General features: G+C 45.7%; 1 protein-coding gene across 5 annotated transcripts in view; it reads left to right on the top strand.

The window, feature by feature from the left end:
- The window catches only part of Etv5 (ETS variant 5), a 64,183-nt gene that overhangs the window by 20,791 nt on the left and 21,282 nt on the right, over nucleotides 1–22,110 (top strand). For 3 of the 5 annotated variants that reach the window (XM_029544600.1, XM_029544599.1, XM_029544597.1), the window contains 3 exons: nucleotides 2,546–2,599; nucleotides 11,638–11,767; nucleotides 12,666–12,953. In XM_029544600.1, the coding sequence (XP_029400460.1) occupies nucleotides 2,546–2,599; nucleotides 11,638–11,767; nucleotides 12,666–12,953 (472 nt within the window). The remainder of the gene's footprint in view (nucleotides 1–2,545; nucleotides 2,600–11,637; nucleotides 11,768–12,665; nucleotides 12,954–22,110) is intronic. The other 2 variants (XM_021209182.2, XM_029544598.1) reach the window with 1 other exon arrangement.

Here is a 22,110-nt window from a genome sequence, read left to right as displayed (position 1 = left end):
TGGAACTCACTTTGTAGACCAGGCTCACCTCGAACTCAGAAATTCACCTGCCTCTGCCTCCCAAGTGCTGGGATTAAAGGCGTGCACCACCACGCCCAGCGAGTCTGTCTGTGCCTCTGTAATTGTCCATACTTCAGGAGGCAGTAAGAACACAGAATAGTATAACATGATGTCCTTAAAAACCAAAGTTAGAAAAGCTGTCTCTGGGCTGGAGAGATGGTGGCTCATGACCATCTGTAATGAGATCCGATGCCCTCCTCGTGTGTCTGAGGAGAACAATGTTGTACTCATAGACATAAAATAAATAAATCTCTAAAGGAGAGAGAGAAAGAAAAGAAAAGCTGTCCCCAGCCCATGCGTATGCTATAGCCCCTTGTCACGGAAGCTTAACTCCACACCCATCCAGCACATCCCCAGAGAGAGTGTGTCCAGTGAGTCTAAAACATCATGCATGTTACAGCTTAGAACCACTGTGTTGTTGCCTGAAGTCCATGGCCTAAATCAAAGGTTGTGAGAGATAAGCAGACAGTGAGAAGGTTTATGCAGCCTAATATCTTGCTCTTAGCCTACCTATTGGTTGACTGGTAAGCCGGGTGGAGGAAGGTCTATCAGTTGTCAATTCCTATGTCTTAGAAGAGAGCCCCTACCCCAGGCAGCTTCATGGGACTGTCTCAGACTCTTCTGCTGACTCAGTGGGGCTGGCTCGGTTCTTTTATCAGCTCAGTTTTTTTTCTTCATCAGCGTTCTGACTCGTGCGTCGTGCCTCAGGAGCCATCAGGTGTCCATTTTCAGAATGCTAAAGTAGTCTTGCACTGTCCAGACACTTGGTGTGTTTCTGCCATCCCACTTATGATCAGAGTAACTTCTCTATGCCGCTCCCACATCTCCCCAGAATCTTTAAAGGTGCCCAGCAATTTTAGGTAGTGCACCAAGATTCCTGTCTCCCCTCCCCCAAAAAAAAATGCTGCCCCAAAAAACCCTGGCTCTTAAATTTCCAAAAATTCGATCTAGCCCCACATGCTCTTATGGGCAAAGACTGTGTTCTCACTCCATTCCTCCTGTAGCAGGGTCTGGCTCCAGAGGCTCAGGGTATTTCCCTCTGGCTGACCTCCTCCATCTTAGGTGGTCCTGTTCCTGTACCATGCATGTAGCCTAGGCTCTATTTGTTGCCTTTTCATGCTTTTACATTCAGAGCCTTTCTTTAGCTGATTTTTATTACCTGGGTTTCCAGGTCTGAATCCTGACTTTTTTTTTTTTTTTTTTTTGGTCTTCCACTGTTTTGTCTTGTTCCAAGATACGGTTTCTCTGTGTGGTCCTGGCTGTCTAGAAACTTGCTCTGTAGACCAGGCTGGCCTTGAACTCAGAGATCTGCCTCCCTCTCCCCTCCCCCCATCCCCAGTGCTGGGATAAAGACATGTGCCACCAAGCACCCCGCAACATCATATTTGTTTTCTATCCGTACACTAGTTCCTGAAGCAGCTTCTGCTGACTTTAGTGTTCTCTCCGCAGCAGAGAAAGCTGACTCACAAAGTCAATCAAATGTTCCAGGAACTAGCCTTATTGGTTCTTGATTTGGCTATTAGGTTATTTATTGTACAGAGGGTCCATATTACGGGGTCTTCTGCAGTTATTCATTGATGAATTCTGCTTCCTTGTGATTTATTCTATATCATGAGATCCTGAACCATAGCAGGAGGTGACTGAGTTCTGTGGTCCTCGCTGAAATGACAGACAGGACAAATAACCCGTTAGGAATGCTTAGTTAGGCCTCTTGACTCCAGCCCCCTCTCCCTGCTCTTCTCATGGTCCTGGCCCTGTTCAGCCTTTATGAGCAGAAGGGGGTAAACCCGCTATTTGAAAAGTGTTGAGGAGAACTTCAAGGAAGAGATTCTGAGTTTTTGAAGTCTTTTTTAATTATCACAGGCTGGTGGTGCCTGCTTTGTGCTCTCTTGGACTGTGGGCACGAAATCTAATGAGCTGTCCTGCTGGTCTGGCGGTGGTGGAAGTCTGTTGTATATATATCTTCACAGGGAGAGGGAGGGGGTGCTTGTGAGTGCTTGTGCTTCTGAGTTGGACATATGCTTTAGTTCTTGCTCTATGTGGTTCCATATGTGTGCGAAATTACTGATAGGTTTATTTCAGTCATTCTATACTTTGCACCAGGGCAGCAGAGAGTAGTGGTGACAGTGGCAATTTTCATCTTGTCCTCCCTAGGATATCTTCCTTACTCTTTTTCTAAGTAGGTCAAAGCCAACAAAATAATTGAGAGCCACAGTCCTAAGCATTAGACTACAATCAACATTTGTTCTTGTATGATTTTAGATTCCTAAGGTTACCCTATGCGTCTAATTTGGTAACACACCAAGGTTGGTCTTCTTCACATATAAATGAATGGGCTTCAAGGTTTTTTTGTTTCCTCCCTGTGTAGCCGTGGTTGTGGATATGTGTAATGTGCACGCCCACACATTAGTGGGAAAACAGACTTCGGCACGGGCTATCTTGCTTTATTGCTTGGCACCTTATTTATTTATTTTTCTTGAGACAGGCTCTCTCACTGACGAAGCTGGACCTCACCGGTTGGCTAGAGCCGGGACTGCAGGTGCGTACTGCCACGCCTGGCTTTGACGTGGGTGCTGGGGAATCTCAACTCAGGTCCTCCCAGTGGCACAGCAAGCATTTTTACCTAGTGAGCATCTATCTCCCTGTCTCCAGCATTGAAGTTCTTAACTCTTGGCCTGTTAGTCAATCACAGATAAAAGATTGGCTCTGTCCCTTTCTTTGGGGGAAAAAAAATATTTGTTTTCTTGGCTAATTTTTAAAAGCAGATCACTCCATTTTTACATTTGTTTAATTGCATGCGCTTGCTCTTTCTCTTTCTCCCCAACCCCCATTTTGAATTGTTTAGAAGCGGTTTGTAAAAACTGACATTTCCCCTCCAAATACTTCAGTAATTTCTAAAAATTAGGGAAATTCTTCCCTATAATCCAAGGAAAGCAATGACCAATTGTCCCCAGAGTTGACACTGCTTCTGATGTAGGATTCAGAGATGAAATCCCACCCACTGTGATTTAAGTTGCTTTAGAGTTGCTGACCCGGTTATGGGTATATTTAAAAAGAGTGTATAGTACTGAAAGCAGCCTGTGGAAATGCTCATCTTGGGTCCGGAAATCTCCTATACTATTGATCCGTTCACTCTCACTCTGGTTACTGTGGATGAACTTAGAAGAATAGCATTAGATGTTGGTAATCCCATGAGAAAAAGCTTGTGCATGCTTGAGGAGAGAGCTTTTAGGAAACTCAGGACAGATTTCAGCACAAGACCAAGGACATTGCCCAGCTTGCTGTGGGAGGAGCATGAGGACCTGAAGTCAAATCTCCAGCGCCCACGTAAAAAGCCAGGTGTGACCACGCGTGCCTGTAACCCCAATGTTGAGGAGCTAGAGGTTGACTGGACTTGTTGGCTGGGCTAGTCTAGCTCCAGACAGTGAGAGTCTGTCTCAAAGGAGTAAGGTGAAGAATAACAGAGCAGGACCCCCGTGTCCATCTCTAGCTTCCCTGTTACTGATTCTGAATATGCAAATATGCACACACACACACACACACACACACACACACACACACNCGCGCGCACGCGCGCGCGCATAGATATCATACATACATAAGAAATCAACAAAATCGGGGCTGGAGAGATGGCTCAGTGGTTAAGAGCACTGACTTGCTCTTCCAGAGGTCCTGAATTCAAATACCGGCAACCACTTGGTGGCTCACAACCATTCGTAATGAGATCTGATGCCCTCTTCTGGTGTGTCTGAAGATAGCTACAGTGTACTTACATATAATAAATAAAATAAATAAATCTTTTAAAAAAAAAATCAGCAAAATCAATTTTTAAAAGTTTAAGTTTATTGTAATTGACTTCACTGTGTTAAATTTGAGGGTTTGTGCTTACAGAAGTTAGCTATATTAGATATGGAAATGGTATACTCTATACATCCTCCAGTTCTGCTCTTGGGACTTTGTGCTCCCTAACTGTAATTAATACTGCCCCTGGCTTTTTCAGGTGGTTGCCTGATAAAATGGGCATCAGCCACTCTGCCCATCTGAAAAATCCCTTTTACTGGATTTGAGACTCTTAGGTGCCTCCTTTTCCAAATATCCTTCCTCTTCAAGTAACAGAACCTGTTTCCTTAGCGCATCTTCCAATGCAAGGTGTGGTCCACTGTCTCTGCCATCCACTGGTGCTGCTGCAGCCAATACAAAGTGTGTAGTGTTACAGATAGCCACTGTACTCTGGACCTCACAACAGCTTGGGATATCACTAGTTCTGGCTTGGATAAGGGAGGGGCTCATGAGGCCTCACGGCTACCTGGGGAATCTTTGGGGCGGGGGGGGGGGGGGGGGGGGAGGAGATTTCCCTTGGAGGTGGAGCTGCTGATAGGGTACAGATCCTCACCCAGGAAGCAATAACAGGATTTCTTGGATCATTAGAAAGCAAAACATGAAGGTGTGAGAGGCGTACGTTGAGAGGGGGTCTGGGAGGGTGGCAGGGGAGTCAGAGGTAAGGTAGGCTTACACGTGAGGTTGTCAGAAGCATGTGTACACGTGTAATGCCTGAAATAAGTTTCTAATCTGCTCATTCCTAAAATGGAGACGTATTTCTGACCTTTCCAGTACTATAGCTGAGAAACAAACCTCCTCCTAATTCTTTGCTAATGAGCTGTGTGACTTGTGTCTCCTTTCTGACAGTAAGCTGCATAGGTTGGCATTGTCTTCTAGCATTATTTGTATGTAGACTGACAGTGTGTCTACCTTTATGCCAGGGTTATTTTGTTTAGCGTATTTGTGAGATTTCATTTCTGTAAATAAATGTAATTGTTATTTATTCATTTTAATCTCCGTACAGAGCGAAGGTTTTTGCCTAGGGTACCATTGAATGCATAGATAAATTTAAGAATTGATGTCTTTCTAATACTAAGCTTTTCAGTCCATGATACATCCTTTCATTTATTCTTTAATTTTTGCTAGTGGCTTATGGAAATCTTTCATTAGATTGTATTTAAGTAATTGATATTTCTGTTGCTCTTGAAATTTTCAGTGCATCTTAGTTGTCAGGGGGCACATGTGCTTTAACACACATGTGACAACTTGGGGAGTTGGGTCTCTCCTACTTTCAGGGATCAAATTGAGAGTTTCAGACTAGTTGGCTTACAACTTTGCCAAGTGAGCCTTTTCATTGGTCCAAAATATATTTTCTTTACTTTTTATTAATTTTATTCCTTTTTGTATACATTTTACTTACATGTATGTATGCATACCACATGTGTGCTTGGTGCCCTTGAAGGGCAGAAGAGGGTAAGAGATCCCCCTGTAGCTAGAGTTACGGAGGGTTGTGAACCACCATGTGGGTGCTGGGAATCGAACCCAGGTCCTCTGCAGGAGGAAGGAACAAGTGTTTCTAACAGCAGAGCCGTCTCTCCCCAGATCCCTAAGTATATTTTCTTATTTCATATTGCTTTGGATGCTGGATATAGAAACAGTTCTTTCTGTATATTCAGCTTGTAACAAATGACCCTGCCCGGTGAGCCCATCACACTTTGTTCTTTGTGTGTTTATATTTTCTGTGTGCTCATCCACTTATCTGTGAAGAATGACAGTTTAATTCTTCTCTGATCCCTCTGTGTGTGTGGCTTTTGTTTTCCTTTCCTCTGTTGTTGAGGACCAGCTGGTTTGTGAACCCTGTGTCCCTTGCAAGGAATTTCCGAGTCTAGTAGGACAAAAAGCTATGAGGTTAAGTTGGTTGATAGGTAAACACAGTATTTAAATTTAAGATGGGGTGCTGGTGGGCTTGAGAATGCTGAGCTGAATAAATACATTTATGCCCAGGTGTGGGCTTAATTAAATGTCACCATCTCGTTTTTATCTGTGCTTGGGCATAGATAAAAATCGGAGTTTTTATAGTGAAGCAGGAAGCTGGAGCGTGAACTCTGTGTTCTCGCCTCAGAGGTAGCTTTAAGAGAGGGTTGTCAAGATACACATCTTCCAGTGTGTTGGCAGGTAGCTAAATGAGCAGAAGGCTTTGGCCAACTGGACTGTAGGAGGGAGAATGGGACCCTGTAGGAGGAACACTAGAACAGAAGGCATGGATTGCAAAGAACGAAGACCGTGGGAGTGAGGAAGCTTAGCTGCCAATAGGCGAGAAGGAGGATCCTGGACGTTTTGTGTGGCAGTGGCAGGGGAAGGTGTCTGTCCCCTAGTGGGTTAGTGTCAGGTGTGCCCTACCTGGAAACTGCACGGTAAACGTGAGGCTGCAGCCTGGAGATTTGGCAAATAACTTTTGTCATGTTTTCTGTTGTGGCTTCCTTTTCCATCTCTATTTCCATCTGCCTCTTGGGAAATTGGACCTTGCTTTTCAGCCCATGGTGACCTTGAACCCTATCTGCCTGACCTGAGTGCTATGACTACAGGCACATCTCTACCGTGGCTGACTACATGATGGGCTTTCTTCACCAGCAATTGGCTCTGTCTCTCTGTCTGTCTCTGTCTCTCTCTCTTCATACAGCCCAAGCTGGTCTCAAACTTGCTATGTGACTGAGGATGACCTTGAACTCTTGGTCTTCCTGTTTCCATCTCACAAGTGCTGGTATTACACATGTGAGCCACTATGCCCAGCTCCATCCCTTTTTCTGAATAGGCTGTTTTCTCTCTGATTACCTCTGAGACTATAATAGGATGCTTTAAGAACTGCCTGGTTAGAAGTCCTGGAAACTTACTAGCTGAGAGACCGAAGCAAGTTCCACGAGCCTTGTTTTCCTATCTAAATGGAAAGAGTGCCAATAACATTTTCCATTGGAAAGACTGAAGGAAATGAAGTGAGCGCAGGCATCTGTCTACCACAGAGGAGGGCTTAGCCTGCCCGGTTGTCTCTTTCTTGATCTGTCTCCTTTATTCTTTTCCAGAATTATTGTTTTCTCCTGTCTATTTTCCTTTGTTCAAGAGTACATTGCGGGACATGACTCAGCAGTTTCCGAGCAAGCATGAGGACCCAAATTCAAACCTCCAGCACCCAGCCGGGCGTGGTGGCGCACGCCTTTAATCCCAGCACTTGGGAGACAGAGACAGGCGGATTTCTGAGTTCAAGGCCAGCCTGGTCTACAGAGTTCAGAAACCCTGTCTTGAAAAACCAAAAAAAAAAAAAAAAATCTCCAGCACCCAAGAAAAAGCCAGGTGTGACTGTGTGCCTGTCATCCCAGGCTTTGTGTGTGTGTGTGTGTGTGTGTGTGTGTGTGTGTAGGGGCTGGCTGGGAGTTGTTGACTGCCAGCCTCGCTCCGGCTCAGTGAGAGATTCCGACTCAAAGAACCTCAGAGAAATAAGGCAGAGTAGAGTGACTGAGCCAGGCCGCCTAATGTCCTTTCCCCCTGCTCTCCACATGTGCCCACATACTCATGTGCACACGGAACAGATGCATGAGCGCACACAAAAGTCCTTTCTGCCAGGTATAATGTGATACTTTTATTGTTTTTAGGTTGGGAAAAAAAAAAAGTATGTTTCCTCAACTCCTTAGGGTCTCAGGGTTCTATGCGTAGAACATTGGACAAAAGTGGTCCAAGGCCCCAACAACCAGCCTCTACCGCTTCAATGAGAAAAACACCATGAAAGTCAAATCTAACTACTGTGTGTGTACCAGAGGATGTGATCTTCCTGTCGGCTCAGCTTGTTAGCACTGAGAGAATATGGTCTCACAAGGTCCAAGAAGGGAAGGCAGGAGTGAGGTATTGGCGATGGTGAAGGCGGGAGTTGTTGTCGAGGTGACTGAATTTGTGGGCCCCCTCTTCATCCTCTGAACACCAAGTTTTCCAAGGGTAGGTGCTTATCAACTCAAATAGGCAGCCCTTTGAGCATTTCAGACTTCTGGGGTTCGAGATCCTTCCTGAGTCAGATCCACTTCTATCCTTTACAGCCACATAGGTCTGCCATTGTTTATGTAGTCCACTGTGGGAAGTCAAGCATTCTGTTAAAATTATGCAGCATCTTCCTTCCCTCCTTCGGTGGGTTCTGAGCATGCTTCATTTTACATATGAGGAAACACAAAAGCAAGGTGCATTCCTTGGCTTGGGATCTCTGACTCATACCCAGCAGAACTGTGGTGAGGGGGCGTCTTCTCCCAGCTCTCCGGCCTCACTGCTGTCCTGTCAGCCCTGATCTGTGATCTCCTCAGAGGATTGATGGCGGATGGACCTCTACAGCTTAACTGTACCTAGAATTAGAGAGTGACTGGACCATGCCTTTGTGTTAAAGCTGTTTTGTAATATAATCAATTTATAATTTATTATGGTGGGGGGTGGTATGGTTTTTGATTTGGGGTTGGGGGTGTTTTGTTTTTGAGAGGTTTTGCCGTGTAGCCCAATCTGGGAACAAACTTCTGATGTGCCTACCTGAGCCTTCTGAGTCCTGGGATTGTAGGAGTGTGCCACCGTGCCTAACGCCACCATGCCGAATGCCACTGTGCCGAATGCCACTGTACCTGGCTATTCGACAAGTTTTCTTGAAATTTATAGAGAAAGTTCGATTCCATTACAAGACAACCAGGTGTAGAAGCCGCTGACTGAGGTATAGACAGCAAGTGGTGTAGATTAGTTCGCCTTGTCAGGAAAACTGATAATCTTAATAATAAGACTGTAAAGAGGAACACATTCCTTAAACCTGAAGGGAGAAAATTGAATATCACCCTTATCATTTACTTTTCCAAATTTAGGTAAAGCAGTGATTATAAATGACAACTTTTAGACAAAGAAAAGTTAGGCTTTAGAGGCTATACATAATTTTTATTTAAAGTGGAGTTTGAAAATTTTGACAGCAGGAAAGTAATAAAAGGAGAGGTCGTGACCAAGGGGCGGCCCTGGAGTTTCTCACTAACAAAATGCAAATGCAGAAGCTTAGCTTCTTTTTGTATCTGAAAACATTTGATAACAATTGACTCCCGGCTGCCATGATGTCACCATCAAAAACTCATGACAGAGACTCTAATATTAGACTTCTAAATATACTCTGCTAGTTCTCAACTTATTTCATGGATTCAGGAAAACACAGTTGGTGTTATATAAGAAAGGAATTATGAAAACCAGTCTTCTCCAGTCTGTTGGCAAGGCAGCCTTTTCTTTATATATATGGGGTGGAGGTAGACTGCGCACATGTGTGGGGTGCATACAAATGGTGGGGGCTTGGAGTAACACACACAGGGTGTGAATTTCACATGTGTGTGCCTGTGTATAATGGCATTTGTGTGGAGATTGGGCTGCGGGGGGGGGGGGGGCACTTCCAGAAGTCAATTCTCTGTCTACCATTGGATTTGAGGGTCAGATTCAGTTCATTGGATTTGAAGCTATAAGAGAAACCAGTTGTCTGGAAGATTGTTGAGTCTTCCTAGATAGAAAAGGATGCCTACGTATCTAAGTCTGACTAGTAAAATCACCAGATTTAAGACAGACTCTAAAGTATTCTAGGAGTAAACATTAAGTCAAAGAAGATTTGAGGGGGGTTACCAGAGCATTGTCTCCTCTGGTTGTGCCCTGAGTCTTGTGATGAAGTGGTTAAGTAGTGCTCGACAGAAGTTACCCTACACCCTGCAGGTAGATAGGCAGAAAGTAGCCATTTTGATATCCTTGCTAGAAGGGACAGCCCTCGTGGTACAGTGTCTGTGTTAGGGTTTGTCCTACTTTGGGGAAAGGGCCTCTTTGAAGCAATTTAGTATCTAGGTAAGGGCAGACTTAGCTTTCTGTACTCCGGAGTGTGGAGGCACTGTAAATCTTTCATTTTGAGAAGTCTTATTTTTCTGCCCTCTCAGGCAGAATCTGTAGTAGGTGTCTGAGCACATGGCCCAGCCACGTGGACTTAACCTCATGAATTCAGGAGAAGCCATTAGCATTGTCTCAGTCCACTTCCCGCTGCTATAGCAGGATAACCCAGCCTGGGTAATTTATGAAGGGTACATAAATACGTGTGTGTGACTATAAGTATATACATGTGTAGTTTGTAAAGTTTATTTTGGTTCTGGTTCTGGACACCGAGGAGCATCTGGTGAAGTCTTTATGCAAAGCAGAGGGAAAGGGGAGTGCATGGGAAGAGATAGAGACTCTGAAGCACACTGTGGATGTGAAGAACGGGCTGGAGAGATGGCTTAGCGGGTTAAGAGCGCACCGGCTTGCTCTTCCAGAGGTCCCCAGGTCAATTCCCAGCACCCAGGTGGCAGGGGGTCTGACACCCTCACACAGCCAAGTGGTCAAAACACCAATGCACATGAAATTAAAAAAAAACAAAAGTGGAGATCGTGCTTCATCCCTTTTCGTGACCCAGACACCTCCCTTCAGTGCAGTTATGTCGGGAAACAGAGTTTCAGGGGGAACAAACCATCACTGGGTACCACGACTGCTTATGGAAGCTCACCCTTCCTGATAGGCTGCTGGGAAAGGCTGGGAGCAGACACTGTGGACACAAAGTTCCCCCCAAAGACTTCCTAGGTGGTCGGCCTCCGCCCAGAGGGCCGCCAAGTTGGTTTTGCCCTTCGCTTTCAAGTGTTTTGTAATTCCCTAAACCTGCGGGGTCCTTACTCAGAACCACTATTTAATGGCATTTGAGAAAAGACTTCGAAAATCCTATTTAACTTGGAAAGATGCTTCTGTATAAGACACATATTGCAGCCAGGTGGCGTGGTATGCTGGTGGTGGTGGCACATGCCTTAGTACAGCACTTGGGAGGCAGAGGCAGGCAGGTCTCTGAGTTCAAGGCCGCCGGGTCTACAGAGTGAGTTCCAAGACAGCCAGGGCCACAAGGAGAAACCCTGTCTTTGGGGTGGGAGTGGGGGCAAAGAGAAGTTGCCACAGCCATTTTTAGTCTTGAGAAGCTAACTTGGCTGTCACCACAGCTTGAGGTGTTTTCTCCTTTTGGAGACAGGATTCTGGATGTCCACACTTCTTAGGGCTCTGTTGTCTTTTATTTCATCAACACCTTTGGGATTTTCGTTTTTTTGTTTTTCGAGACAGGGTTTCTCTGTATAGCCCTGGCTGTTCTGGAACTCACTCTGTAGACGAGCCTGGCCTTGAACTCAGAAATCCGCTGCCTCTGCCTCCCAAGTGCTGGGATTAAAGGCTTGTGCCACCACTGCCCAGCAGTTTGGGATATTTATTTATTTATTTATTTATTTATTTATTTATTTATTTCAAGACAGGGTTTCTCTGTATAGCCTTGGCTATCCTGGAACTCACTTTGTAGACCAGGCTGGCCTTGAACTCAGAAATTCGCCTGCCTCTGCCTCTCTTCAGAAACTGGGAAACAAGACCCATGATTAAAGAAATGGGGCTGGGAGGGCCCTCATTTAAAATGTCCAGGGGTGATTTCTGAGGAGTTCACTATGTATCCCAGGCTAGCCCCAAGCTCACTCTGAGTGCTGAGGATGCAAGCAAGCACCACCTTGCCCGCCTGAGGGACTTTAACAATAGGCTTTTAACAAAAGGTTGCATGTTTAGGTGGGGCAGGTTTTCTTGACCTTGAGTAGTAGGAGCAAACAAGCTGGGGGAGTTTGTGGAAAGAAGAGTGATTTAGTGAATAAATGCTGTCCCACCCCCACCCCCTTCTGATTTCAGTGGTGCTTCATGCTCCGCCTCCCACCAAGATCAAACGGGAGCTGCACAGCCCCTCCTCCGAGTTGTCGTCCTGTAGCCACGAGCAGGCTCTTGGTGCTAAGTATGGAGAAAAGTGCCTCTACAACTATTGGTAAGGATTGGAGTGGGGACTTAGGGCGGCGGGCATGGGTGGCATGTCGAGCCTCGCGGAAAAGCTCTGGGCATAGCATCAGAAGTATCTAGCATGCTCCGGGGCAGAGGTGCCCTGTGGTGTAAGCTTCTAGGTGTAGCCCATTCTACTGGGCCCATTATATGCTATGCATGAAAGGCAAAACTTTCATTAAAATGCCTTGGCCCCACAGGGAGCCATAGACATACCCGCTAAGGCAAGAGCCTGGAACGCCGGGCCATCTGATCTGTGGCTTTGAGGCAGGTGATATACAGTCTTCCTGTCTATCATATATGTTAATGTGAACTTTAAACGGCAAGGAAATAATCTTAAAATCAGAATAAACAAAAAGGCCCCCGCGTTTGTGCCCTTTACTTAAGAGTATCCAGGCCTCAGGAATGAGGCATTAATTTTAATCATTCTTTGCACTTAAAGATAAACACAGATCTGCCTGGAACCAGCGAAGGTTTGTTTAATTTGAGCACTGTTAACCTTCCACAAAGATTTTTGACCAATTTATGGGAACCCTGGAATATTTTGGAGAGGGGACCAGAGAAGGCCCAGGCCCATAAATTCCCAGCCTCACCCATCCACCCCTGCACAGAGAGAGTTCTTTTAGAAGGAGGGAAAAAGGAAACCGGAAGCAGAAGCTAAAATTATCTTGGAGAAAAATCACATGAAGTGTTAAACAAGTCCTTTGACGCCCCGCGTTTGTCACTTTACAGAGGTACAAATATTCCCCTGGGCTGTAGCGATTTCACCGTGTTAATGACGTCATTTCCTGGCAACAATGGGCTGCAAACTGGTTTTCTGCTGGGCCTGGTTACTATGCAAATGCCTCACTGGAGCTTAATGGATCCTTCTGTCTGTCTCTTTACAGTGCCTACGATAGGAAGCCTCCCTCTGGGTTCAAGCCATTAACCCCGCCCGCCACTCCTCTGTCACCCACCCATCAGAATTCCCTATTTCCCCCTCCTCAGGCAACTCTGCCCACCTCAGCTCTCGCCCCTGGAGCAGGCCCAGTTCAAGGGGTGGGTCCTGCCCCAACTCCTCACTCACTTCCAGAACCTGGATCACAGCAACAAACATTTGCGGTCCCCCGGCCACCACATCAGCCCCTGCAAATGCCAAAGATGATGCCTGAAAGCCAGTATCCATCAGAACAGAGGTGGGTACCACGCTGAACTAACGTTAACTTCCTCTCTCATGTCCTTTTCTCATCGGGAGAGAGAAGCAGTTAGTCACGTTGGCCAGGTACCTAGAAAGTTCTCACTCCACTGACTCATCAGTAAGACTGTGGATGTACTGTGGGGATGGGCTGGTTGTGTAGCACCCTGTGCCAGAGGTTCTCAGAACGGTTTCTAGGATTGTAGCCTCCTTAGGAAGCGTGGGCGGAGGGATGGATGGCTTGCCCAGATGCACAATCAACCCACCAGTTTCTGGGCTCCTCATGAGATACGGCCTGTAAAACTGAACTATAGTTTAGGCTGCGCTCCTAATCATGGTATTATTCTGTTTGTATCCAGGGAAGAGGCTGAGTTAAGGGAGCCATTATTATTCACATTTTAGCATAGTGAACTAAGGATGTTAGTGATATCATCTGCTTTTTGAGGTAGAAACTTCCCGGTTTCCTTGTAGGCTGGTTTATATTTCTAACAGTTGAAACATCGTGGTTATCTGGAGTCCTCCTCCATCAAAAGTAAAGGTAGAGAGGGATTCGGTTTTCTATGTTCATTGTGATAGTCTGGAAATTCGGCCAGGTGTGGACTTACTCACTGCGTGTCAGATGCTCTTCATTTGTGTTGATAGTGAGATGCGGTGACTGATCATGCTGTTAGTAAGAACCGCAGGATGGAAACCACCGCTCTGTACGTGGGAGTGGGGGAATGGAGAAGAGAAGGGGCAGATGGTTCTCCCCAGGGTCTGTCTAGAGGTTATTGTCCTTGGTTATGGTCCTGTCCCAACATCTTCTAACCTGCCTGCTATAGCTGGCTAATGGTCTTTCCCATGGTCAAGCTAAGAGCCATAGAGTAGCAATTGTGTTATATAGCGCCCCAGAGGTGATCACCATTTTGGGGGTTATCTGATATGTGTCACGTGGCAGGGATGTGGGTTCATGAGTTTCTCTTGCCACAGAGGGCTCATCCAAAAGGAAACAGCTGCCGCCAGGCTCCAATCCTAGAATTGATATTTTTATGGGGAAAAAAAAAAAAAACAATCCACCAAGATTTTGGGTGTAGAAGTTGGTGGGCTTTTGCCATTTTTCTTTTATTGGTTTGCGTGTTTTGTTTTACTAGTTTGGTTTTTTAAATGGCGCGTCACTGATTTCCTGCAGGAGTTCTTGATGGGGGAGGGGAGGACGCTGTAGTGAATTTTCAGTTCAGTATTTGAAATGCCTGGTAAAGGTAGGCGTAGGGAAGTTGCCTTGTTAAATCTGTTTGATTAGCACTTCTTTCCTCTCAACCCTTGGTTCTTATCCTGAGCTGTTCGGCAGCTTATATGAGGGAGAACTATCTTGCTGGCCTCCTTGCCTCATAACACTGTAACACTGGCAGCCAGAGGAGACCTAGTATCAGTTGTAGAACAGACAAGCCTTTCCTTGAGAAAGGAGATTCAGGTCCCCGGGATTTATGACTGTCTGCCCTCAGGTCCAGAGGGAAAGTGCATAGGTATCTTTTCCACATGAGTCTTTTGTGAAGTGGCCTCTCCATCTTCAACTTCCTCCTTCTCTTTCCTTGGCCTGTAGTATGATGGTTCAAGACCTTATGAGAGCCGGGCGTGGTGGCGCACGTCTTTAGTCCTAGCACTCGGGAGGCAGAGGCAGGTGGATTTCTGAGTTCAAGGCCAGCCTGGTCTACAAAGCGAGTTCCAGGACAGCCAGAGCTATACAGAGAAACCCTGTCTCAAAAAACCACACACACACACACACACACACACACACACACACACACGCACGCATATACGTACGTACGTCTGAGGACATGGAGATAGAAATGCAGGCTCCAGCGGGAAGGGATTGCTCCATCTGAAAAGTATCTGCTGTGAAAGTTGGATTCTCAGAGCTCCCTGTGAAAAGGCTAGGAATGGAGGTTCCTGCCTATAATCATTGTACTGAGGCAGTGACCAGTAGATCCCTGGGGCAGCCTAGCCTACTTCGTGTGGTCCAGGTCCAGTCAGAGACCCGGCCTCAAAAACCAAAGTGGACCAAGCCTGAAGGATGACGCCTGAAGTTGACCTTCTGTGTCCGCTCACACTGTGTCCACGTGCGTGCAAGTGCACGTGTTCATAGGTCCTTAGTTCCCCTGGAGACTTGGTGGAGCTTGGGCGTGACTATCATTTGTCACTTAGATGTACTGTGAAGAAGGCTTTTTTCCACCTCACCTGGACCTGAGTACCCTTGTTAATATAGGTTATTTTGTAGAATAAAGGGAATACAGCTCTCCAGCCAAAGCAGAAATTTGTTATCATTGTATTTTAATTCTACTGGGAGAGAGCAAAGCATGACATACCATTTGATTGTCTCTGAATTGCAAATGTCCGCAAGGATCCATGAGAGGCTGAGTGCCCTTGGTCCTTGAACTTTGCTCATCTCTCAAATAGCAATGTCTGTGGGGCTCTGCTTTATCTCCTCTAAGCCCATGGGACAAGAGGTCTTTTGTTTTGTTCAGGAGAGCCTGGCCTGTTCAGGGTCCTCCTCTTCTTCCTTAGCCGGGATTAATCGCCTTCACTGTTTGTTGATAGTGGCGGCCATTTGCTGTGGCCCTGCTTTAAACAGCTAAAATAGCCATCGTCGGAGTATATTCTTGGTGTTTCATGTAATCTGCCTATATAACTCTTAACAGCTCAGTTTATTTTTGGAAGATAAATACTGCATTTGAAAGCAGTGATTTATATTGGTGGTTCCTCCCACGTGGTGTGGGAGGGGATCATGTATTTGGCGTGCTACAGCGTGTTCCATTTATACTCCATGAGAGCTCTGTGTTTTTCCTTTGGCCAGACCAATCTTGATGGTTATATGTGTTTTTGTTTTTGTTTTCTCCTGTCCTTGTACCTCAACTTGAAGAAAGCCTCACAGTTTAAAGAGGCTTCACAGGGGGAAAAAAAAAATTTCCTCCATATAGGAATTTTGAAATACTGTGCCGTCTCCCACACTTGACATTAAGAAAAACAAAAACTAAAGGCAAAACTTAAGAAAATGTCCCTATAGTAGAAAACAAAACAAAACTGCTTTTGGGTAGTACGCAAGAGCATCCATATTATGGTGTTCAGTCACCAGTGGGATGAGGTACCCAGGCACAGGTCAACCGCGTGGTGAACCGCCAGCACTGCCATGTTAGTCAGCATTGAGGACTTGAGAGCAGCCTCCTGCCATGCGGTCTGGGCTTCTAAAGCCTGCCTTGAGCTGTTTCCTGGAACTACGATAGCACACTATGATGCTTGCTCCATTACAAGACCGACTTCCTCTTGGAGTCCATCCCGGACAAACTGTCATGTATTCACCATTGCCCTCCAGGTCTTGTGTTGTTACAGGAAAGGGTTGACTGAGTCACGGTCTAACTCAGCTTGGAAGACGGACTGTGCGCATCCTCACCGTGGGTCTGGCTAATAGCATGCTTTGTGTGGGTTCATTTTGGGGGCTAAAGCCAAATTGCTTGGATTTTTTTTTATTTTTTTATTTTTTTTATTTTTTGAGACAGGGTTTCTCTGTGTAGCCCTGACTGACCTGGAACTCACTTTGTAGACCAGGCTGGCCTCGAACTCAGAAATCCGCCTGACTCTGCCTCCCAAGTGCTGGGATTAAAGGCGCGCGCCACCACTGCTCGGCACTTGGATTCTTAATGAAATTTTCTTTGACAAACTGGGTAACTTTCTCCTGATGACTCTGAAAGCTAGTTTCCAGCATTTCACTGTCTGTCTATCTGCCTGTCTGTCTGTATTTCCTCTGTCAAACTAATGGAGATCTCCTTCTACCCTTCATGAAACATTATCAGTGTTGTAATTTATCAGACAATGCTTTTACCTATTGAAAAAAAACGATCAAATTATTTTTCCTTTAATAATGTGTATTACGCTAAATGAAATGAAATTGCCCATGTATACTTCTGACATCGTTTGTTGCTTAGTATCGTATTTTTTTATTTGCTTGTTTAATGTATGGGATTTTGTGCTTGTGTGACACAGAATGTATATGGAGGTCAGAGGTCAAAGGCCAACTTGAAAAAGTCAATGGGCTCCTTCTGCCATGGGGAGGGATCAATCCAAATTGTCAGGCTTGGTGGGAGCTCTTTGCCCCCTGAGCCCTATCCTGGCTCTACGGCCGGTCATCCCTGACTTAAGACCTTTGCATCAAATTTGTGATTGAGAATGAGGGGATTCTTTCTGACGGGGACTTTGTTGGGTTCCGCACTGAGAGTTGTGCTCATCAGATGAGTAAAGGATGCCTTTATACTGGGACTGTTTAGACCTTTGAAGCCTTGGCAGACACTGCGGAAAGGAAGCCTTAGCAAGTAACATCTCCTCTCAGGAACCAGCCTTCTATCTTAGTTTCGCTCCTTCTGGCCTGCGTGGTTCTGTTTTCTGTAAATGTCCACCCATTTAGACAGCCAGCCACCTTAGTCCCAATTACTTACACAACCCTCCTGGAGATATGTCTTGCCTAAGTTATGGTTTGTGATGTCTTTTGTTATTTTAAGTGTTTGCTATCATAGCTTTAAAGCTTTTTTACAATTTTTTTCTTAGTTTCCAAAACCAGGATTTTTTGGTACGTGGACTAACTAGTATAATTTGTACTTAGCTGTCATCAGTAGAGTATTGAAAGGTGGTGGTTGTAGGAACGGGTTTAGGGAGGCAGGAAAGATGGCTGTGTGGTTGCTGTTCTTCAGAGGACCAGAGTTCGGATCCCAGTACTCAAGACAGGCACTCATAATTGCCCATAACTCCAGCTCCAGGGGGATCTGATGGCCTCTTACAGCCTACAATGGCACCTATACACAAGTAAATGTACTAACTATATATGTTTATGTGTATATATATTAAACTCTAGGCTTGAGACTCATAGACAGACTGAAGCCCTGAAGTTGAACCCCAATTCTGCTATTTAGGGGTGAGGCGTGCTAGACACCAGGCGGTACTTCCCGTGTGTCACAGTTCCACGGGCCTAGCTGTATTTTACTTACCGTTTCTTTCCTTCACACTTTTTACATTTTATTTTGGGGAGATGGGGAGTGCTATGTCTCAGGAGCCAACCGAGTTAGGCCTCTCCTTCTACCGGGTGGGTCCTGGAGAACAAACTCAGCTGGTCAGACTCGGCAGATGTCTGGGCTGCTGGACCATTTCACTGACTGCAGTTTAACTTTAAAATATCAAAAAGTGTGTGCTTCCCAAGCCTCACAACCTGAGCTTCTATCCTTGGAAACCATGAGAGAAAGGCCGAAGTCGGTCCTAAAATTTGTCCTCCGAGCTCTGCTCCTGTGATCCCACCCCATTGTAACATACCCACATAATAAAGAATAATTTTTTTTTTTTAAAAACATCACTTAGAAACTCCAGTTGCAGGCCGGAGAGATGGCTCAGCAGTTAAGAGGGTTAAGAGCGCTGGCTCTTCCAGAGGTCCTGAGTTCAATTTCCCAGTGACCACATGTTGACTCACAACCATCTGTAATGGGATCTGATGTGATCCTCTGACTTGTCAATGGACTCACGTACATAGAATAAGTAAATCTTAAAAAAAAAAAAGAAAAGATTGGTGCACGCCTTTAATCCCAGCACTTGGGAGGCAGAGTCAGGCGGATTTCTGAGTTCGAAGCCAGCCTGGTCTACAGAGTGAGTTCCAGGACAGCCAGGGCTATACAGAGAAACCCTGTCTCAAATTAAAAAAAAAAAGAAAGAAAGAAAGAAAAGATAGGAAAAAGAAAACTCCAGTTGCTTCGTTTTTACAGGGTTTACAGGAAAGGCCTTCCTGTCCCTTTACTGTTGGTGAGACTCAGGCTTGTTTGTGAATGCTGTCCTAGCTGGTGCCCTTGCGGCCTGCTGAGGGCTGCAGCACCTTCGCTGAGTCACTCAAGAATAAAGCCCAATAATCTGTCTCTTGGCTCTGGGATCTTACTTTGACTAGTGCATATGGTAATCTCCTGACCCCAGGGGGGTCTTTATCATTTCGCAGCTTGGGACTTCAGCGGGGAGACCGAAAGTGTATTGAGAACTTGACCTGCTGTGCTGTGTCCTGTGCGCTATCTTATATAATCTTTATAACAGACCTTTGGGGCAGGTGTCCTGGCCATCCGCATTCTGCCAATGAGAAAAACAAGACTCAGAGCCATTCTGTAAAAGTCACGCGGGAAGTCAGTGGTAAAGAAGACCAGCTTTTGGCTCAGCTTGTTCTGATCTCAGAGTCAGGCTCTGGATTTGCTTCTGCTGTTTCTCTGGTAGGCCGCAGGTTCTCTTAACAGTGAGACTGAGGGATCGTCTCGAAGGCCTCCTCTGAACTGTATCACTGTTTGACCTGCCAGGCTTACACACCCGCGTGCCCTGCCTTGAATCTCTCCCTTCCCCCCTTTTATTTCTGTTACCATTGTGTTTACGCTGTGTGTTGGCAGCTGAGACCAGAAAGGAAATGCAGAAAAAGAATCTTAACAGTTTTCATAACGTAAACCAAATGTTGGTGGCGTGGGTGTGCTCTTGAGAGGAAAGGCGCTAGCTATATAAATCTGACAGATAAATAAATAATTTTTCCTTTAAATAAACTGGCTCTTGGAAGCCTTGCTCCGTAGTCTGTCTCCCCTCGCTCACCAAATTTGAGTTCGTTGCTATTGAGCTGCATTGGGGTTGCAGGTGGGAAGGAGGAAGAGAGACTGGTCAGCTTAAGCTGTTGCTCTTTTGGGAATGGTCCCAGCAGCATCTTGGTGGTGGTGGTTTTATATGGACAACACATTCTTTGATACTTCAGAAAGATTGCTGAGAGGGGAACGAGCTTCAGTTGAAGGCCAGTGAGTAAAGTTCACAGGATGTATTTTGAGGACAAGTGCTGAATTATTTTATTAATCTCTGCAAATAGCAAACACAGCAGCAGGCTCTGAGCCATTCTTTTTCCCAGGTAGGTTGGTCTTGTGACCTACCCAGGATCTCCTTTGCCACTCTCCAGTGTGCAGTGCAGAGCAAAGCCACGTAAAGAGTCTGGCCTGGTCTTTTGAGATGTTTCTAGGCTTTGGCTTCATGAATCCTAGTGCAGATAAGAGGACACTGGGGGGTTTGTGGGGGAAGGGTGAGAAGGGGAGGTTCTTTGCTGGCTAGGGCTCCTGTAGAAGTATCCTTTCCTAAAGAGGCCATCCCAGGCCAACGTTCCGGAAGATGAGAAGGCAAACATGAACCGGAAGCAGGAGACCATTGGTCGACCCCCGCTGCCAAGGCTCTTGTTACAGTACTGAGTGGTGCGGGTCACCTTTGAAGGTGCTAACATGGTGGCACAAGGGTGTGGGTAGCTGATAGATAATAAAGCCTCTGCGGTATCTCTGTGCTCTTCTGGAAGGTTCTCCTTCAGGGTGCGAGCCTGTGGGTGCCTGTATTCGGAATGTCAAGCCCGAGCCCGAGTTGCAAATGTACACTTGTCGAGAGACCCCTGAAAGGGTCACTTGAAGTAGCAGCGACTTTAAACTCGGGTGTCTGCTGAAGTGATACGGCTGCACTAGCTAGGACATTGTGTTCAGAATGTTGGGCTGGCAGATGGAATGCTTTTGTATCTTGGACAAAAAGGACACCCATGTATAAAGCTGCTTGGGGATGGTGTTGTGGTGATTTTTATGGTGTTTCTTGCAGGGGGATACAGTAAAACCTCACCCAGGAGCAGTTCATGCTGCACGCTGATCTCAACGGTTTTATCTGTGCCCAGATCTCTGGTTTATGTCTTGTCGTTCTAGAAATCTCTTAGCACCTGCTGACACAGATTGATTCAAATCTAAGTCCAACTACTTGGTTAAATCTATTAATAGGATCCGTGCCTTTTTTTTTTTTTTTTTTAATCTTAGTGATTCTGACAGGTGAGATAGAACCTCACAGTAATTTAGTTTTGCCTTTATAGCTAAGGAGAGGAGACACTTTGAGGCTCTCTGAGCTGCATGCAGTTCTTCTAGTCCACATTTAATGGGATCATTTGTTTTCTTGGTGTTCCGTTTGGTCTTTGCTCTTAGTATACTCTATATACGAATCCTCTGGCAGGTACTGCCTAGCAGCAGGTGCGCCTCTTCCGTCAATCATAGCTTCCTGCAGTGCAGAAACTTGAATTTCCTGGAGTCCCGCTTTGATTGATGGCCTGGATGATTCGTGTCCTATTCAGAAAAATCCTTTCCTAAGCCTGAATCCAGATGTGTACTCCCTTCTTTTTTCTCCTAGAAGTTTTGGAGTTTGGGGTCTGAGGTTGAGATCTTGGATCCATTGGATTTAGGTACAGTGTGAGAGGGAAGGGAAACATTTTGTTCTATATGGAGCTGTCTGCTATGACCAACGCTCTTTATTTGTTGAAGATGTTGTCTTTTCTTCTGTGTGTGTGTGTGTGTGTGTGTGTTTAATCTTTGACAAATTTCAGGTACTATAGGAACAGGGACTTAATCTAAGGTCCTTCATTCTATTCCATTGATGTGTCTGTTTTAGTTCTTAGGGCTATGTCTAACTTGAAAACAAGCATTTTATGTTGACTAGTACATATGTTAGTATTCACTGATTTTCCTGTTTGTCTTAGTCATTGTTCTGTATGTGAAGAGACATCATAACCAAGGCAACTCTTTTTTTTTTAAGATTTATTTATTTATTATATGTAAGTACACTGTAACTGTCTTCAGACACTCCTGATCTTGTTAAGGATGGTTGTGAGCCACCATGTGGTTGCTGGAATTTGAACTCTGCACCTTTGGAAGAGCAGTTGGGTGCTCTTACCCGCTGAGCCATCTTACCAGCCCCCAAGGCAACTCTTAAGAAGCAAAGCATTTAATTGGGGCTGGTTTATCGTTTCAGAGGCCCCTGTCCTTGTGGCAGGGAGTGTGGTGGCAAGCACACTGTGTTTAGAGACGTTGCTGAGCGCTGCATACTGACCCCATAGGCCTGGAGAGACTGGCTTTAGCCTGGGCTTGTGAAACCTCAGAGCCCACCCCCCAGTGACAGTTCCTCCAACAAGGCCACGCCTCCTTTCTACTTTTCTTGTTTGCTTGTTAGTGAGTTTTTGTTTTTCCAGACGGGGTTTCTCTGTCCTAGAACTCACTCTGTAGAACCGGCTGGCCTCAGGCGCCTGTATCTGCCTCCCCAGTGCTCGGATTAAAGGCTTCCACCACCCAGACCCA

The sequence above is a fragment of the Mus pahari genome, chromosome 12, assembly GCF_900095145.1.
Source record: "Mus pahari chromosome 12, PAHARI_EIJ_v1.1, whole genome shotgun sequence".
Lineage (NCBI taxonomy): Eukaryota > Metazoa > Chordata > Mammalia > Rodentia > Muridae > Mus > Mus pahari.
This window is presented reverse-complemented; position numbering and strand designations above follow the sequence as displayed.